Source organism: Paramisgurnus dabryanus, chromosome 17 (assembly GCF_030506205.2).
Source record: "Paramisgurnus dabryanus chromosome 17, PD_genome_1.1, whole genome shotgun sequence".
Classification (NCBI taxonomy): domain Eukaryota; kingdom Metazoa; phylum Chordata; class Actinopteri; order Cypriniformes; family Cobitidae; genus Paramisgurnus; species Paramisgurnus dabryanus.
Window position 1 is genome coordinate 5809281 of NC_133353.1, and position 21253 is coordinate 5830533.

The 21253-nt window shown below is 37.3% G+C and overlaps 1 protein-coding gene across 4 annotated transcripts in view; it reads left to right on the plus strand.

Annotated features, from left to right (window-relative positions):
* The window catches only part of kiaa0586 (KIAA0586 ortholog), a 152139-nt gene that overhangs the window by 39825 nt on the left and 91061 nt on the right, over positions 1-21253 (plus strand). For all 4 annotated transcript variants that reach the window (XM_065253671.1, XM_065253670.1, XM_065253672.1 and 1 more), the window contains exon 11: positions 15805-15976. In XM_065253671.1, the coding sequence (XP_065109743.1) occupies positions 15805-15976 (172 nt within the window). The remainder of the gene's footprint in view (positions 1-15804; positions 15977-21253) is intronic.

Here is a 21253-nt window from a genome sequence, read left to right on the forward strand (position 1 = left end):
TTCTTTTATAATCAGCTTTTGTATATGGGTAGGTTTCTGCAAAAACACCACATTTTGAGCAAAAAGCAGAGATAATTCCATTTTTGTGAGGGACTTTTCATAGAGATCCCATTCAGAGCGATCTTTAAAACAGACACGGACATGGAGCCGCTTGCCATAGGGCAATACTTCTGGGTTTAAAAAGTTGCGGAAGGGCGCCACCTGGTGGATAATAGCGGTATTACGGAAAGACAGAAAATCTCGTCATTGGCGGGGAAGCGTTTTCTCTTAATTGACGAGATATCTCGTCAATGGCGGTGAAAGAGTTAAAGGTGCTGTGTGTAATTTTTAAAAGGATCTCTTGACAGAAATGCAAAATAATATATAAAACTATATTTTTAGTGGTGTATAAAAACCTTTTCATAATGAACTTATAATGTTATGTTTTTATTACCTTAGAATGAGACGTTTTTATCTACATACACAGAGGGTCCCCTTACGTGGAAGTCGCCATTTTATTCCGCCATGTTTCTACAGAAGCCCTTAACGGACAAACTATTTTACTAAGTTGTCTCCGATGATGAAATTTTTCCATTGGTGGCTATCGTAGCTTCTCTATGCGCTTCAAAAGCGATGGGTGAGCAGTGGACTGAGCCGTTGGTTGCAATTTGCAACCTGACCACTAGATGCCCCTAAAATTTACACACTGCACCTTTAAACCGCGTAAACACATTGTATCACACCAAATACACAAAATAATGTTTTTTTAGTGACCCCTTTAAAATGTAATAGTATACCACAGGTCAAATGTACTCTTTATACTATTCAATATGCTATTTTTTCTACCAAACACTGTATTATGCTTTATCTTCGATAATGCGTGTCTAAGCAGTTAGCTGCTTTTATTTGTTTTCATCTTTGTTGTTTACAGATACCATGCAGCTATGGCTCTTTAAGAGGTTTGTTCATGCTTGCATGCTTTCTTGAACTCAAATCTGTATGACTGCATACTGTTTTGACGCAGTGGTTTGGCGGCAGCAGGCCAGGTTGCGTCGGCAGAACTCAAGTCAGCTTGACAGCCAACCAAACACACACACACACACATACGTGCATACATAAATATGCATAAACCTTGCGCACACGCCTCCGGTTGTTATTTGGGGGAAAAGACCTTTACATTAATCAAAAAATGCATAAGCTTTGTATTAAGCGAGATAAATATTAATGAGGATGCGTGGGTAGGCCGGATATAGTTTAATAACAAGCTTGTGTGTGAGCCGGTGATGCTGGGAAGGCCGGCAGGGTGCAGGAGGGTGAGTTGAATACTAATGCGGACGCATACCTTTGTTTCCCCTCCAGCCCTCACGTCTTTCCACCCGTTCGGAGTCATTCGCATGCAGCTGAATGCTCTGGCAGGGATGGAGAGGAGGAGACTGCAGGCTGCAGAATCAAATTCTTGTCTCTGCTGGGCGCACACAGAGGCAGTATCACTGAATTTGTTATCGAAGCGCAGGTGTTATGTGAATTGAGGAGAAAAGACAGCATCTTTGTGCATAGCGGGAGTTTTTGAAGCGGAACGATAACGTGTGTCTTTCTTTAGTTTGTGTTTAGCAGTGGCGGCTCGTGACTGCTATTCCGAGGGGCGCAAATTCAAAATATGCGTCATGTGTGTTGCTCGTGTTTTCAAAATATGTGTTCGTTGCGTCATGTAAACCATGTGCATCACGTGTTTTGTCAAAATAAGTGCCTGCTGCACACGCGTCAAAACCGGTTATGATAAAAGAGACGCTCACTTTCACAAAATGCACGCAAGACACTCCCTTAACAGTAAACTCTGATTACGCATGAGATTATGCGAGTATCTGGCAAACGCAAGCGTCTCTTTTATCATAAACCCTTTAGTCGCGCCTGCAGCAGGCACTTATTTTGACAAGACACGTGATGCACATAGGTTCACTCAACACGCCGAACACACATTTTGAAATTACGAACCACAAACATGAACTACATACATGTTGTGATGAACTTGCAACTGATTTTCACCTCTTTTGATTGCCAGGATATAATCTGACCTGATCATTGGCTGTTTTTAAACAATCGGCCGATGTCCTATATAGGCCTGCAAAACGATTAATCGCGACTAATCGTTTGCAGAATAAAAGTTTTTGTTTATATCATATGTATGTGTGTGTACTGTGTATAATAATTATGTGTATATAAATACACACACATGCATGTATCATTTAATAAACAAATAAATAAATATAAGTATTTATAATTATATATAATATAAATATAAAAAGGTATATAAAACATGTAAATATTTCTTAAATATATACTTGCATCTCTGTGTATTTATATATAAATAATTGTTATACACAGTACACACACATATATGATGTAAACAAAAACTTCATTTCTGCAAACGATTAGTCGCGATTAATCGTTTTGCAGCCCTAGTCCCATAGTGGGAAAGGTTGCTTTTATCTGCCGATTATAGGCCGATATATCAGTGCATCGCTAATTTAAACTGATGTATTGCTATACAACAGCACGTTTCTGTTAATATGAAATTCATGTGTTGATAACTGGGCTTGCATTCATTGTGCGTGTATGGAGGTTGTTTCCAGTGAGAGTTTCATCACATTAGTGGACTCCAGTCTAAATGTCACCCACTACTGAAAGACAACTCCTGCCTGCACAAGCACAGAGCCAATAAACTGACCTTGATCCTGCAGAAATGTCACGGTATTCACCCTGTCTTGACATTATACAAGAGAGAAGGGATTGTATTTGCACATCAAGAGTCTTGCCATTAAATATCCAACACAACAGTGTGCTTAACGTTTTTATGGTTGTTAGGCTTTGAATGGCACATGAGTTACTTTTGCAAGCATCGCACATGATCAATTTATATATGTGACCTGGACCACAAAACTTAAGGGTTTTAAATTGACTTTACTGAATTAATAAGCTTTCCATTGATGTATGGTTTGTTAGGATAGGACAATGTTTTACTGATATACAGCTATTTGAAAATTTGCCTTTAAAGTTGTCCAAATGAAGTCCTTAGCAACACATATTACTAATGATAAATACATTTTGATATATTTTTCTGTAGAAAATTTAAACGATATCTTAATGGAACATGATCTTTACCTAATATCCTAATAATTTTTGGCATAAGAGAAAAATAATTACTCTGCAAAAAATGACTTTCTTACTTTCTTATTTTCTAAAATTCTTAAAGCGTAACTAAACCCCTGGTCAGAGGCTGACTCCACCCACTGGCAATATTTGAAAAATGCAAGAAAAGTGGGCAGATCCCAACGGAGATAGAGGTGATGAACTAAGCTCGTACCAAGTGTGTGGTGAGATCGTAACAAGGGCGTGGTGATCTTGAACCTGCTTACGTCACGAGTCATTTTTTGGACCCAACATCCAATAGGAAAATTCAACTGCAGTAGCCACCGTTCAACCTGAAGAGGGCAGCACTCAGACGTTTTTACACCATATATTGTAGTATTGAAACACTTTATATCCAAATGTCAAAAAACTTACTTAAATCAATGAACAGCACTAATAAAGCCCCATTCTTACAGATCATTAACTAAAAAAAGTTGGTTTAGGGTTTAGTTACTCTTTAAATTAAGATGTATTTTCTTGATGAGCAAATGACCTAAGAAAATGAGTCTTTAGACAAAACATATCACATGTAAGCAAATTTGTGCTTAAAACAAGCAAAAAATCTTAAATCTTTCTTAAATTTACTTAATACAAGAACAATTCAGCAAAAAATGTCTTTTCCATTGGCAGATTATTATTATTTTTTGCTTGTTTTAAGCACAAATTTGCTTTAACATACTATAAACATACTCGTGCTACTTAAAGTATGACTGGATTTGTGGTCCAGGGTCACATTTATGTATCCATGTTATCATTGTGCATGTGACATACGCTCTGTACCAAATCCTGGTAAGCATTCTTGGTGTCTTCTTGAATGCTGCTTCTAAAGTCCACAATTGTTTTTTTACGGTCAAATTCCTGCAAAGAAAATATAAATATTTTATTTAGCTTACATTTACATTTATGTATCTTAAAAAGTAACACGATGTAACCTTGCTCTCACTTGAAATGTGTCCCCACATTTAGTCCTTGAATTTGAGGGTATTGGACCTGGAATGTCCTTGAAAGGTCCTTGAATTTGAAGTTAACTAATGTGTGGGAACCCTGCATCTTGTGATCTATGACAAATGAGTACATTTATAAAAATAATATCTGAAAAAATAACTACTGAATGTACCTGCAATCATATTCATTATGCATGTTCCCTGGGAATCAAACCCACAACCTTTTGCACTGCAGATGCAGTGCAGAAACACTTGTATGATATAAAACGAGAAAAGGTGCTCTAAAGTAGCTGAACCCCATAAATAAGCCATGTTTACAGATTTTGGACTAAAGAGGGTGTTTGAAAAGTTACAGTATGTTTTATAGTACAATCCCAAAAGATCAAGGACAATTTGATTCCTCATCATATTACCCCATCAAGGGTTTTTGCCAAACATTGTAGTTGCATAAATATAGCTTAAGTGTAAAGCAAACACATAGAATTGTGAAACAAGGGCTATTTCTCAATTGCAAGAAGGCACTTGCGTTCTCGTGAAGACTGGTCTTGCCAGGGGACCTTGGAAGAACGAACTCAGAAGGTCGCGAGAACACAGAATGCACTTGTGAGAATTGAGATGTGTGCGATCTTCCTTGTGGTCACCTGACCTCCCCAGATTTCAGCGCGCAAGTCTGCACTCGATTGCATCCTTGATATCAAGAACATATCCGGGTTTTTTCATGCGTACTTTTTACTGTACTTGTGTTCTTGAGAATTGGTATTGAACTTCGACAGTTAATGATGACGTAGAGCGAGAACACAAGGACGCAAGATTGCTGAAGAAACGTATAATTATTGAGAAACAGCCAAGATCTCAGGAGTCGGGAAGTAAACCTTACATTGGATTCGGACATGCCTTGATGCCTTCCTGCCTTGGAATGCTGCCGCAGAAGGCAGCAATTTATAGTTTTCGGACGCAGCCTATGTTTCTGGGACATTTTTGCCTTTATTTGATAGATTTGTATGTCAGGAGAGGACAGGGTGGAGAGGGGGTAAAGGATCGGCAAATGACCTTGAGCTGGGATTCAAATTTGGGTCGAAAAGTGCGTCTGCACCATAGGTCGGAGCACTGCCCACTACACCATCCGACTCCTTTTGCAAGAGGGATTGCCTCATGCACAATGGATACATGTGATGGTGCCCTAGATTTTCACCAAAACAATCTCATATGGCAGTGTAATTTGGGTTTTTGGAACAGGACTGAAATGTCCGTTCTCAAGGAACAGAAGAAATTGGAGTTATGTGCACACAGTGTGACAAAATCCTTGAGGGACTCCAAGAAGAGCAATTCAGGGGAGAGTTTCATCATTCAGCATTCAGTGTCCTTCTCTCTTCCAGGTCCATCTCCGTTCTGTCCTGTAAAATTGCTTTTAAATTACATGTCTGAGTTTCTCCTGAGATTCCCTTTACTATCTTCGAGGAAGAGGAAATAAATATCTATTCAAAATATCCAATTCCCGTCTGCGTTTCTTCTTACAGAGCTTTTCAGTACATCACTTAAATTATTCCCCTAAACCCAATGTTATATTTTTATATGCTTCTCATGCAGGTGAAATGTTTGTGCAGAGGATGTACACAATCCAAAAACATAATCATCCTAAAAGCTGATGTGATGAAGAGCAATAACAAAAGCAGGGCATCCGTATAAATCATGATAAATGAGCATTAAAGATCCGCGCTCACCCATGCTGTGCAGACAGGGCTTCTCGGGCTCCCCGGGCATCAGGTGGCCGGATTTAAATAGCAAGGTCCGAGGCCACATCTGTTGCGGCTGGTCTGCTGGAGAAAGCGGTCGTGCTTGGGTCGGTGTGTGCGAGATGACATTTAGATGAGCGGGGTTTACCCTGCATCTGTGCAGGCACGGGGTGCCATGATGGATGAAGGGTCCCTTTGGCTAATGCACAGCACAGAAAAACAGTCATTTTCTGTAAGGGAATGAGACACAGCCACCCTGTTGCTTTAATTCTTGCATGAGCGTTTGTAGGAGGTGGTGGCTTTACAGTAGGTAGAATAATTCATCACACTTATCTATGCATTTGTGAACCTGTCTTTGAAATACAGGTTTAAGTCTTATAATGTAATATTTGAGATTATGAGCATCGCAGTTTGATTTCAATCATTGACTACGTTTACATGTACACCAATGATGTGATTCTTTTCAATAATCAGAGTAAGGACTTAATCGCAGTAAGATGTTTACATGACTGGAGCTAAACTCTTCACTCCTGTTTACATGCAGTTTTTATTTTTGGATCATTCGCTATTCATTGTGCTTTTTATTCACACATTGCCTAATGATGAACTTGCATATAGTGTCCACTGTTTAATTTACTTGTGTTAAACGACAGACACGTTCTCATGGACATATTGATGAAGACAGGAATATTATGACAGTGCCTGTAATGGTTTCATACGCTGCTGTCGCGTTATTTGGATGAATGCAGACTGCTGACAGCGAGTTCAGGAAAAAACTTCCTAATGTCACACACGCGCACTTCAGTTAGTGCGGTACAGATACGATTAAAGTGTTTACATGGCCGCATACCATGATTAAAAGCTACGCACCCCACCTGTTTTAATACGATTATGCTTGCTGTGATTATGAGCTTAACTATTTCCCCGCCATTGACTAGTTATCTCGTCAATTAAGAGAAAACGCTTCCCTGCCAATGACGAGAATTTAAGGCTTTCCGCAATATTGTCCACCAGGTCCGCAAATTTTACAACCCGGAAGTAATGCCTCACGTGAAAGAGAAATAATTCCTTGTATGTTTTAAAGATCGCTCTGCATCTGATCTCCTATCAAAAGTCCTTTGCAAAAATGGAATTATCTCAGCTTTTTGCTTAAAATTTCGTGATTTTGAAGAAACCTTCCCATATTTGAGAGGTGATAAAAAGAGAACTAATGAAGGTAGCATGAAACATTTTTTTTTAAGCAGAGGATTTGTTCTTTTATTTGATATATTGTATGTTTATATATTTAAAGAAGAACATTTTCTGGAAGCCATTAAACTTTTGTGAAAATCATGAAAAATGTTGGCGCTGGCTGGCAACATTTTTTAAAACGCTGATGGGGAAAGGGTTAATAGCATTATTTTATCAAAGTATTATGTTTATATGAGAGAAAGTATAATCGCAATATTGCCAAAAATCCCATTATATTCGCAATACGAGGTTGCATGTAAATGTGTTCATTGATTTGAAAAATCTTCATAATGCTCCTTAAGGTGATAGTTCCAGGGTTCCCACGGATCCTTGAAATCCTTGAAAGTTTGTGATCTAGGGGAAAATATTCAAGGCCCTGGGAAGTTTTGAAAATATACATACATAGATACAGGTATGACATTTTTAGATACATTGAAAGTGCTTAAATCTATTTTATGTTTTCTGGGAAAAAAATGCATATTATTCCCTGTGTAGTGTAGGATAATATCAAATTCTAGACTCTTTAAGCACACGTGCAAAACTGTTCGCTTTAAATGCTTATATCTTCTATATGCGAATGTTGATTCATAACAAAATGCTTTTTTGCATAGTTGTGTTTGACACATGAAAGCGTCTCCGGTTACGTATGTAACTGTTGTTCCCTGAGAAGGGAACGAGACGCTGCGTCTCCCTTGCCATACTCCCTGCTTCCCTGTAACGCCATCTTTTGCAATATTTCAGATAGCGATATACTTCCTGGCTCCCGCGTCACCCTGTCTTTGTCGTTAAGCCTCACCATTGGTTGAATTTGATATACACATTCAGACGCACTTACCCCTGGAGGCGTCCCCAAAGTGTCACCGCAGTGACGCAGCGCAAGTTCCCTCAAAAGGGAACTGTAACAATGTATCTTAAAAGGTAACACGATGTAACCTTGCTCTCACTTGAAATGTAATGCCACATTTAGTCCTTGAATTTGAGGGTATTGGACCTGGAAAGTCCTTGAAAGGTCCTTGAATTTGAAGTTAGCCAAGGTGTGGGAACCCTGTATAAAGCTTGGAAGCAAAAGGACATTTTTTTAAAACAACTTTGTGTTCGTCTGAAAAAAGATAATCATGTACACAGAGGATGGCTTGAGGGTGAGCAAATCATGGGGTAATTTTCATTTTTCACTTGACGATCCCTTTAAATAATGACCTGTCTGTCATTGAATCACCGTGATGCCATCTTTATAAATCTAGTCAACCGTCAGAGGACCTGCTGGTTCTTTTGTTCCTCTGGTTTCCCTTGCTGTGTGAAGCGCAGCACCCCACCATGAATAACCCACCTGCCCCTGACATTTCACTCTTCCTCCTATGAAATCTGAACTATCACTTCACAGGACCACACGCTTGAAGCCCACATGGCTTTCTTCTGCCACCATTAGTGAAGCCCACATTCACCTTTTCCATAAACCGAAGCAGCAGCCGTTAGGTTACCCTTCCTCTTTCACCTCTTCATCCCTCTCGTTTCTGCTCCAGATCTGACAAATGAAGGCATACACGGAGTATTCTGATTGGAGGGGAGAAGCATATTTCCCGTTCCAAGCTTTTGGATAATGAATTGTTCTCTCTGTTGTGTTAGTAAATCGTGAGGCATGTGGTTCGTCCTTGAGGTTTGCCGTCTCATGGAGTTAAACTTTAGGTGATGTCTATCTCTCCGATAAAGCGAAAATGTGCCCGCACGTTGATAAAATGCTCCTTTTCTCTAGGAGGTGACGGAAAGTCGATATTCGATTTGAGAAATATTTGAAACGTTTCTCGGCCGCAACTATTGTGTCGCACGATTTGACAGGTGTCACCTATTGATCGCGTTTTCTTATTGGCACACAAATGACTATTTCAGCGGGCAAATCCATATGCATCAAAGGACGCCCGTGCTCATTTTTAAGAGTGATTTTTGTCACGTACACGCATAGACAAACACACAAGCTCATTAGCTTTTGAAAAAAAACCCGTCTCTCCGACATTAGCATTGCATGACCTCTGTCAGGCATTCTCCTTTCCCCCCTCACCATGTATATCTACACCCTAATCAATTTGAGCGAGATCAAAAAGCCTGGCATCTCCGTCTTCAAATGGATTAGCTTCTTTTGTGGCATCTTAAAGCTGATTGAGGGAAGCGTGCCGTGTGGAAACCGCCACCCCGTGCACCGCCGCTCCTGCCTTCATGTTTATTTATTGCGAAACCCCTGAAAGGCAAAAAAGCACCTGTTTCCTTCCCTGGCTTCCTGTCAGCAGATGAAACCCAGAGACAGAGAGGTGGCTCTGATGAGACGGATGTCTAATGCATCTGCCTGTTGTGCTGTCTGTTGCCAAGTGATGGATCAAACGCAACACTGTCTCGGTTTAACGCAGCCTTTTTCAACATCAGACTCTTGACCTTGAGAGAATTTCGATGTGTTGTCTGTATCGTATCCTTCACTTACGGGCAATTTATCAGACTGCTTTTTTTGACTTACGGAGTCGGCTTTCTGTAATTCAAGATGTGCTAGTTTTATTACTTGTGCTACGTTATTTTAACCTCATTTAACGGTTTCACATCGATCTGCCTTTGCATTTATGTTTTGTAGGTTGCATGTCAATTTGCTAATTTTTAAAAAAATATATTTTTTAGGGATGCACCGATACTGGTATCGAGTATCGCCCTCGATACCACATAAAGTACTTGTACTCATTAAAAGTCCCCCGATACCTGGAATCGATACCACGGTTTGAGAAATGTCTATGTTTGAGCGGCGTGTAAGGGGTTAATGCCTCGTGTTGTGCAAAGAGGCAGAGTTTACAACAAACTGGAAAACTAGTCCTTTGTTTTTTTGTTAAATTATATGACTAAAGCTGTTACCTGCAAATTTAAATCATGTTTTTTTATTAAGTACTTGGTATCGGTATCGGCAAGTACTGAAAAGTACTCGTATTTCAAAAAAGTGGTATCGGTGCATCCCTAATATTTTTAGTCGGGCTGTCACGCATACAAAATAAAAGTTTGTTTTTGCATAATATATGTGACTGCACTGTGTTTAATTATTTTGTATATAAAATACACATGCATGTATGTATTTAAGAAACATTTTCATGTGTATATATATATATATATATATATATATATATATATATATATATATATATATATATATATATATATATATTCATGAATAACATTTTTCTTACATTTATACAAAAACGTGTGTATTTATATATACATAATAATTACACACAAATATATTATGCAAGCCCAAACTTTTATTTTGTATGCGATTAATCGCGATTAATCTTTTGGCAGCCCTAATCTTAAGTGTATTTGAGAGAACATTATAAAAAAACATACACATTAAAAATTCTGGGGTGGTTCATGTTCTATGGTTAGATATGGACACATTTTCTATGTTGATTTAACCCTTTAATTTAACCTTTTGTAATCGTCCATATTTAAAATATCCCAGCAATTTTTTATGCATTTTACACCAAGGACGTTTTCTTTAGCAGTGTACATTGCTTTATTTTTATTTTTTAGATTTTTCTTTTGTTTTCTTACTAACCCAAGTCAAAAGGGCGGTATTCAGGGTTGCAAAATATGACTCGAGTCCCTCTTTCGATGCAAATTGCCAGTATCATCAATGACCTCAGATCTCGACGGATATAACCGTCATATTCTGTTTCATTCAGAAATAAGTGCTGTTTCTGTTACATAGCTAACGAATGAATGAAATTTTACCGTAAGAGAAATCAATAGCGTCTTGTGTTTCTTCTATAGGTTAGGATTTCACTTTCCTGTTAATACACTCTCAGTCTTTGCCATGCGTGATCGCCTGAGATTCTTCTGCGTTCTCTTCTTTGTGCTCAGATTGAATGAATGGCTCTCTGTATAAGTTCAAGTAAATAGATGTCTGAGTGTTAAAGGGCACCTATTTCATTGCTAAAAAATAATGTTATTTTGTGTGTTTGGTATCATACACATTATTTTCTATATTCCGTAAATTTTTGTTGCTCCAGATGTCCCTGTCTTCCCGAAACACAGCTCATCGATCTAAAAAGTGTTGTGTCCCTGATTGGCCAGCTAACCTGTACGTTGTGATTGGCCTAAATACCTTTAAATGTGACGCTCCCTACCATGTTTGAAAGATTCACTCACAATGCGATGAAAAATGTCTGCAAACTGAAATAAAGCAGAGATCAGGGAGCTCATTACTGTCTGCCCTGAAACTAAGATTGTTCACCAGATTAATAGAATGCTAGTTTTTGATCGAAACGTGAAAAAATGCACACACACAAGAAGTTGTAAATAATAAGCAGACCTGAGACGATCCATGACGTTGTTGCTGAACTTTTTTGACAGCGATCAGCTGTAAAATGTTTTGGTGCTCGACTTTTGTTGACTTAAAATAATGGAAAGTTTTTCATAAGATCCCCTGGGATCCTTGTTAGCATGAGAGAAGCTTGATGCTGTCGTGTGAGAATAAGCAACAGCCAACATTTTTCCATCTCCCAAGTGTCTCTCACGTAAATTTTTAGATTTTGATGGTTTACGTTTCTTCCACGTGATCCAACTCAATAAACTTTATGAAATGTTACAGAACTTTTATAAAGACAAACGTTTGTTTTAGTTGTTAATATAAACACACATTGCTTACACAGTAAGGGACCACAATCTACTCAATATTTAAAATAATAATATTTATATAAAATTGTAAATATATTTATTACATTTAAAATGTAATTATATGCCTCCAATTTTATGCACAGGCATGTAAGAGAATAATGATAGCATTTTTCACAATGTACTGTTTTTAAAATTAAGTCAGAGAGATGTTGGTTTTGCCGGTTGTTGATGAGTAACAGCTGTGAGTGATTACAACGCGCTTAAGCAGCCACGTGACAGAAAAATAAGTGAACATTATCCCAATGTGAAGTGAGCTAGGGTCCTTACCAGTGCCCGAACCTGTGTACACGATATACTGATTCACGACCTCGGGAGCTAGGGAACGAATTGAGACACACGGTAGGATTCTGTGTGTATTCAAAGCGTCGCCATTATTGTTTACAATGCGTGGAATGATGCGCTGTGATTTGTTGAGCGAATTTATTGCATTCTGCAGAGAAGGAGGAGTGGGGGAAAAAGAGCGAAAAGATGACAGAATAACACGGCGGATATCGGATTTTGCGTAAAATTAAGAATTTACTTTTTAATACTGACCAGATACAATACTGATTTTAGTGGTAACTAATAGTTTTAAAAAAAATGCCGTTTTGGAACCCAAATCTTCATATGTTTTCCTTGGGGTTTATTTTGCACTGCTCATGCAATGCTTAAGAACTAAGCTACAGAAACACTGTTCTTATTTACTTACAGATTTATTTATAGATGCTTACATTTTGTCAGAACCTGTTGCAGTGCATTCTGGGATTGCCTTTGAATTTTAACCAACAGGGTTTTGAAGACTTAAAATGCTATCTACATAGACAGCACAGTCATTTTTAAACAGAGAAGCTTGCCTGTCTCTTTGCTCTGGCCTTTGTTTTGAACATCATCTGTGTCTCTCTCTCTCTCTCTCTCTCTCTCTCTCTCTCTCTCTCTCTCTCTATCTATCTATCTATCTATCTATCTATCTATCTATCTTTCTCTATATCTCTGCATCTCGTTTCATTTTCACCCTTGTTCTATTTTCGTTCTCATCCTTTTTCTTTTTTTCTCGGTTTGCCATCTTTGCTTTGTTTGAATCTGCTTCGGTCTCCAGCTCTTCCCTATGTTGTTTAACCTGCTTTCTTTCTCTCTCTCTCTAAATAAAGCCGTCAAGCCTAACACTTTATTTTTCTCCAGTTCCTGTTCTCGTGTAACAGCTCTTTGTTTCTGTGGCTTAAAGGGCAACATGGATCTTTAAAGGACCCTGTCCAAACAGGTGAAAGTAAACCTGTGGGAAAAAGCAATCAGTGAAACATGAACCCCCTGGATGACATTAAGCACTGCGTCTGTCTTAGCAGACAGAAGAACTTCATAGGATGAATGTCGCAAAAACTGTCAAGAAAATGTCCAGGTGCCATTTCACAAATTTATAAGAAAAGACATTTTACCAACCTGTTATAAAAATAATGTTACACTGCACAAACAATCTTAATCTGGACAAAAGCATCTGCTTAATGACTAAATGTTTGTGTAAATGTAATATTTAATAAACATGCAAAAGATACTGTAACTTCTTATATACGTTATTAGCTGCATTTTCATTACCCTTCAAATTGTGCAAATTGAAATAGCGAATCGAAAATGTTTCCAATGGAAAACGACAATTTCGCATAAACATTTAGAGGTGATTTTTCAGGAAATTTGAAAAAGGAATACATATCGCAAAATTGCAATGTAATGCAATGTTCACCTGACATGCATAAAAGTCACATGATCATTCTTTAAATATGGCGCGGTATGTTTGGTTGAAGGATATGACAGAAGAGGTGTGTTTGACTCTATTTGGCATCACAAGAAGTGCATAACATAAAAATACCACGAGAGCAATTTGGGAGTCGACTATGCCTTTAAATCGCTTTGGCGCTATTTTGATGTCATCCGCATGTTGGTCAGCATGCCACCGTATGAAGTCCAACACACATGCCTTATCGCAAAATCAAATTACAATTTAGTCGCATAATATTTGTTATGGAAACGCGTCATTTCACAATAGTTTTTTCGACATTTAGAAAAAAGCAAATCTTTATGTAAACGCAACTACTGTGAGTCAAAAAACGTAAAGATGTTTTTGTAAGATTCACCTCATGAGCTGTCTCGAATAACATGTAATCTCAAGTGACGGATTCATAAATCATGTTTGTGTAACCCTTTTTTGCTCTCCTATATGTCAAGAGCGATCTGCCCAAAAACTATTTGTATTGTTACCTTTTTTAACATAATTTTGGCAAACCCAAACCATCAGCAGGTGATTAATTGCCACAACGTTAGACAAGCGCTGCAGTGTTAGAGAAAAGTAACATTAGATGCGTTGGCAACCACAGACTGTGAAAACAGACTGCTAGCCTTTGACTGGAACCCGATGAACCCGCAGCTAAGGGCCGCCGGGCCCCCTCATGACTCTCTGCTTACATGCCAGTGTAAATACATATTCAGATTAATCCTGGACCGATTTGGGTTTGCTCCCTTGTGCCGCACATGTGAAATATCGTGTTAAAGATGTTTGGTTTGACAGCGGGAAAGTCAGATTAGTGCACACCCCTAGGCATCGTATTAGGATGTGTGCTCACATCTATGATGAATAAGAAGAGCATCACTGCTGGATGACCTTAATGTCTATATACTCGGTATATGTGAGAAACTGTTTTTTTTTTTTTGTATACAGTAGATATGCTGTCAATATATCATCCAGCTGAGTTAATTGGACAGTGTTTGGTGTTGTGAGATTAGTAGTATTGGCATTGGAAAATTGATTTCGATGGACAACTATGGAAAAATGTTGGCATTAAAAATTCTTATCCGGGTTCGTTACTCAACAGGCTACATTGATGAATCACAAGCAAAACTAATTTTGATGTAATGCATTTTTAAAACGTCATTTTTCATTACACTCTAAAACTGCTGGGTTATTTTTTTTTAACCGAGTGTTAGGTCAAAAAGGAACAAACCCAGCCGTTGGATTAAATTAACTTAGAAAATGTTTATATTTGACCCAAAAATTGGATAAAACAACTCAGCATTTTGGGTTGAAACAACCCATCATAGGTTAAATTAAAATGCAACATGTTGGGTTCGTCCTTTTTGACCCTTTTTATATCTTAACAAACCATACATCAATGGAAAGCTTATTCAGCTTTAAAGGGACACTCTTTTTGTGACACTTTTTTGTCAATATGCTCATTTTCCAGCTTCCCTACCGTTAAATACTTGATTTTTACCGTTTTGGAATACATTCAGCTGAAGTGTAACGTTACCACTTTTAGCATAGCTTAGCATAATCCATTGAATCTGATTAGACCATTAGCATCTCGCTAAAAATAACCAAAGGGTTTCAATATTTTTTTATATTTAAAACTCTTCTGTAGTTACATCGTGTACTAAGACAGACGGAAATTTTAAAGTTGCTAGGAACTATACTCTCATTCTGGCATAATAATCAAGGACTTTGCTGCTGTAAAATGGCTGCAGCAGGCGTAGTGATATTACGCACTGTTCGCAAATAGTCCCCTTGGTTACTTTTAATAGCAGGGGACTATTTTCGGGCGCTGCGTATATCTTTGCGCCTCCTGCAGCCATGTTACGGCAGCAAAGTCCTTGATTATTGTGCCAGAATGAGAGTTTAGTTCCTAGCCATATCGGCCTAGAAAATCTCAACTTTTAATTTTCCGTCTGTCTTAGTACACGATGTAACTACAGAAGAGTTTTAAATAGGAAAAATATTGAAACTATATATTGATGCTAATGGTCTAATCAGATTCAATGGATTATGCTAAGCTATGCTAAAAGTGGTACCGCCAGACCCAGAGATCAGCTGAATGGATTCCAAAATGGTAAAAATCAAAACGTTTAACTCTAGAGGAGCTTGAAAATGAGCCTATTTTCAAAAAAAGTGGAGTTTCCCTTTAAGATTACCATTAAACTTATGACTGGTTTTGTGGTCCATGGTTACATATATGATGGCATCTGACTATATAAATATTAAAAATGTAGCAATTTGCTTTCTTAATTTTTCTCAGAGACAAGCAAACGTCACCTGAAGCATCTCTTTCTGAAAGCCGTGAACCATCAGAACAGGAGAGCCAGGGAGAAACGATAAACATGGCATCTTCCAGCTCGGCCGTATTGAGGGCCAACGAGATGCTGCAAGATCTCGGCCGGCTAAAAAACGAGATGAGTCGTCTAATGCAGGTGAGAGCCTCACAAATGAATACTAACTTTCACTCTCTAATAGTCTTACTTTAGTGTGAGACACTAGAAGGAATCTATTTTGAGCAAATCCATTAAAACCTAAGTTTCAGGCTTTCTACTATTTTGCCCTCACTTTAAACAGGCAGTTAAAAGCTAAACGGACACTGTAGGTCTGAATTCTGCTATCAAACTTTGTTATGTATCTGTCAGCATATTTTGAGACAAAATAACCTCATGTGTCTATTTAATAGCTCATTCACTAGCACCTTGAGTTTGTTTTTGGCTAATGGTGGACGATGTTTGCAAATTCATTTCACATTCAATAAAAGTGGTTTATGGTTTAAATAACTTTGTGTTAACTCTGCAGTATTATTTTGATAATACGGTCAAATTAGCTTATTTACTACTAAATGGTAATTTATCTAATTTGATTATTTTTATTTTATTCAGTCATTCAGTCATCTTTCTATTTAGAAAAAAGTACAATCTTTACAAAAAGAGTATTTTTTACTGTATTGCTAATGTACGTGTATTAAATATATTTTCATACTTTTTTGTTTTTCTTTAAGTCTGTGATGTATTTTGTAATATATGAAAAGCTCAGATGCAAAATCTGACATGTTTTCTTGTAAATGTGCTTTTTTTATCAGGCTCTTATGTTTAGATTGAAGGTATAATAATAATAATACGTGCCAAGAGCATTCGGTCAATATCATTGTCTTATTTTTGACAGAAGTAACGTTTAGCGATTTTGCATCTGAGCTTCTCACATATTTATTTTAAAAAAAAAATTACTGGATTTTGCAACTGTAAAGCAAAAGATTCAGATAGATTATGATAGATCATGAACACAAGAATAATAAGACTGGTATAAATGCAACAACAGCTTCACATTATGCAACACTTAATTGTTTAAAACAATTTAATTCATTCTGATTCTAAACCATAAAACTCATGTAAAACAGACAGTTAAGACATTTCGGTAACACTTTACTTGAAGGGGTGTTCATAAGACTGACATGACACCTTCATAATCATGACACGTGCAATGAACTTGAAGGAGTTTTATGCACGTTTATGACAACTGTCATTAAGTGTCATTTGTACAATTTTGTCATTTTAATGCAAAGATGACATTGTTCGAGATGTCTTTGTTATGACAACTTAACATTAACCAATACTTCATAACTAGACAACATAAATTACCACTTTTTACCCATGACACAAATTGAATTTGTCATTAACACTCTGGGGTCGGCTGCGGCGCGGGCGCCGCGAACTCTTTATTTTTCGATCACTCCCCAAAGAGACTTAGATAACTCTGCTGATTTTTGACATACAGATATGATTTATACATCATTTAAAACGTTAAATTGTCTAGTTTTTTTCTGTCCACTCCCAATAAAAACAGCATGTTGTGCTTTTCGCAAAATTAAGAAAATAATCATGATGCGCGTTTTGTTCTCCCTCCCTCAGTGAAGTCCTTTCAGAAACACGTCAGAAAAATTAACTCTAACTTAACGAATATTTGTCATATAAACAAAAGATAAATGTCTACATAATGCTTGGAATGTCTGCTTTTGGAAGATGTAAGTGAAATCGAAAACAAATATTGTCATTCGTTGTTAACTGTATTAGAAGAGAGAGATGTACCGTCTTTCTTCTGTTGCTTCATTATCTATAATGAGCCACGCCCCGCTCCATTGAAGAAAAGAGCAGAGATCATCCATATTCATTAGGCAACCCCACAGTCAATGGACATTCCATTCCGTCTCTGCAGCCATTCACTGCTGTGAATGAGTTTTAATCCGAGTGCTGGAAACATGACATCTACTTGTTTACTCGTGACTGTAACTAAAGTTATCTCCAGACGCGAGTGTGACTCGATCGACGTCCAAACGCACACACAAACACACAATGCCTCATATTTGAAGCGCTTTGTGGTATCATTATAAAAGATGCGATTACACACATCACATACTTGTTTACTCGCGCCTAAATCTCCAGACAGACGCGAGTGTGTGTGCTTCGTCAGTGTGACGGGATCGATGTCCGACATATAAATCCTTATTTACTTGCGGATGTGTGTCAGTATCTCCAGACGCGAGTGTTTTCTTTGTCTTCCGTCAAACAGCTGAGGCGACGGGAACGCACATACACAAACACGCGAGTCAGGAAACTCGACGCGCTTTTTGGTATTCTTATAAAATACGCGATTGCAAACAGTACAATCCTTATTTAGTTGCGTCTAAGCGCATATCTCCGCACAGCAAGTTTATTAAACACAGGATCACTCGCATGTGCACACATTCACTGCTTTCATGATCAACACGTGAGGTAATGGCGGCGGCTGTAAACAAACATTGATAAGTTTATCACGCGTGTCCCTGGTTGTGTTTCTACTATAATGATTACAAAAACACAAATAGGAGTCCAGACAACGATAGGCAGTTGTTCTTTTGAGCTTTTTACTGCACAAAAGTAAACCTCTCGCTGGCCAACCAAACACAAACCCTGTGTTCACTTTATGATGGCCAAACAGTACCTTTACCATGATTAGGCTACTATGGTTTTTAAAAGGTAACTTATAATTGTGATATTAATAGAAAATATTTCAATAGAAATAGAAATATATATATATATATATATATATATATATATATATATATATATATATATATATATATATATATATATAGTGTGTGTGTGTGTGTGTGTGTTTACATTGTATTGAAAAGTAAACCTTATCATGGTTTTACTGAGGGTTACATTCCTGTTGAACATCCCCACAAGGCTAATTAGTGGCTCATTATTCAACTCTTTTGTCTCTCAGCTGTCAATCACTGATTATTCAGGAGCTTTCCCGCCTCCACGCATACAGCCTTTACCAAGCAAAAGTGTCTTAGAAATTGTAAATCAATGCATTGCTTTATGTGATTGAGTAGGCCATATGATTTTCACATCATTTTGAAGAATAAACTCTAGACTACTAGATCCTGTTTGGAAAGTCTTGGGAAAACATGTTTAGAATGAGTTTTGTGGAGTTATATCAGTGACTTAAAAATTTTGCTTTTTCAAAAACCACGCATAAACATTTTTCTCTCAAAAATACAAACATGTACATACATGTTGATTATATGATATTGTAGCCCAGTTTGTGATGAACACAGTGTTATGAGACTTTTGCCATTAATATGTTTTCAAGCAACTGAAAAAAGCACAAATGTCAGTGCAGGTCAAAACTTCCCCAGGGCCCTAAAAACCCCTTAGACCCCAGAGGGTTAAAATGTCATTAAGTGTTAATACTCTGTCATTTAGTTTTATAACAACACCATGAATATTTTTCTTGACCTCAACTACAGCAGTACAAATATAATTTGTCATTAAAATGTCATTAAAGCGTAACTAAACCCCTGGTCAGAGCCTGACTCCACCCACTGCAATATTTGAAAAATGCAAGAAAAGTGGGCGGATCCCAACGGAGATAGAGGGGACGAACTAAGTGTGTGGTGAGATCGTAACAAGGGCGTGGTGAGCTTGAACCTGCTTACGTCACAAGTCATTTCTTGGACCCAACATCCAATAGGAAAATTCAACTGCAGTAGCCACCGTTCAACCTCAAGAGGGCAGCACTCAGACGTTTTTACACCATATATTGTAGTATTGAAACACTTTATATCCAAATGTCAAAAAACTTACTAAAATCAATGAACAGCACTAATAAAGCATCATTCTTACAGATCATTAACTAAAAAAAGTTGGTTTGGGGTTTAGTTACTCTTTAAGTGTTAATACTCTGTCATATAGTTTTATAAAAGGGTCATGAATATTTTTCTTGACCTCAACTACAGTGGTACAAATATAATTTGCAATTAAAATGTCATTAAGTGTTAATAATCTGTCATATAGTTTTATAACAGCATCATGAATATTTTTCTTGACCTCAACTACAGCAGTACAAATATCATTTGTCATTAAAATGTCATTAAGTGTTAATACTCTGTCATATAGTTTTATAACAGCGTCATGAATATTTTTCTTGACCTCAACTACAGCAGTACAAATATAATTTGTGATTAAAATGTCATTAATTGTTAATACTCTGTCATATAGTTTTATAACAGGGTCATGAATATTTTTCTTGACCTCAACTACAGTGCAAATATAATTTGTCATTAAAATGTCATGAAGTGTTAATACTCTGTCAAAAAGTTTTATAACAACATCATGAATATTTTTTTAATCATAATGTTTTTTTAAGTTTCCTTTATGTGTTTAATAAATAAAATCAATCATTCAATAATAATACAAATTAAAATTGATAAAATTATACTTTATTGGGCATTTGGAGACCAATTCACCTAAAATTAAATTAAAACAGTACTATAATGGGTTGAGCCATGCAGTATTGGTTCCATATTGCTGCAAAGTTAATTATATTAAAATAAATTAATTCAATGTTTTGTGTATTGTGCACATGCATAAAGTTAAGTATAATCTTTTGACGTGTCTGTTGCATTTTGTTAAGGTATTTTAAATTATTTGCATAGTATTAACATTTAATGACATTTAAATGACAGTTTAATGTAATATAACCCTTAAAGATAGGTAGTCATTTAAGTTTGATAATTATTCTGCTATGTCATGTTTATGACAAATTTATGACAAGTTATGATGTACTGGTTTATTTCTGGTTTAATTGAACAAATGACACTTTGACACAGTTGTCATAAATGTGCATAAAATCTCCTTCATGTTCATGACACGTGTCATGTTATGATTATAAAGGTGTCATGTGAGTCTTATAAACACCCCTTCAAGTAAAGTGTTATCGACATTTCTACCGCTGTATAAACCATGGTACCACCCAGTCCCACTCATCAAAACAGGTTTCTGTTCTCTTAAAGTGCCTCAATAGCGGCCCAAGTGTTGAGCTCCGAATCGTCTTAATCTAATTGGAGGGGGTCGCTGATGAAATCAAGCCGAGACACCGAAGCGAGACATTTGTGTCTCATTGACCAGACAGCAATTTTTCCAATTGTTTCGTTCTTCTACCTCCACACTAATAAATTACAGCACCACTTCGTTCTCACCAAATGTGCCACTGCCTGTTTCCATCCATTACTGTCACACTCGTTCTCCCAGTCCGACATTGAGTTTCCAGTCACGTCTCCGCGGCTGAAAAATTCCATCAGCCCGGAATAATGTAACATACAGCAAATGACACATTAGCATATAATTGAGGATGCAGGATTTGAATGCTCTTTGGCCGCTGTC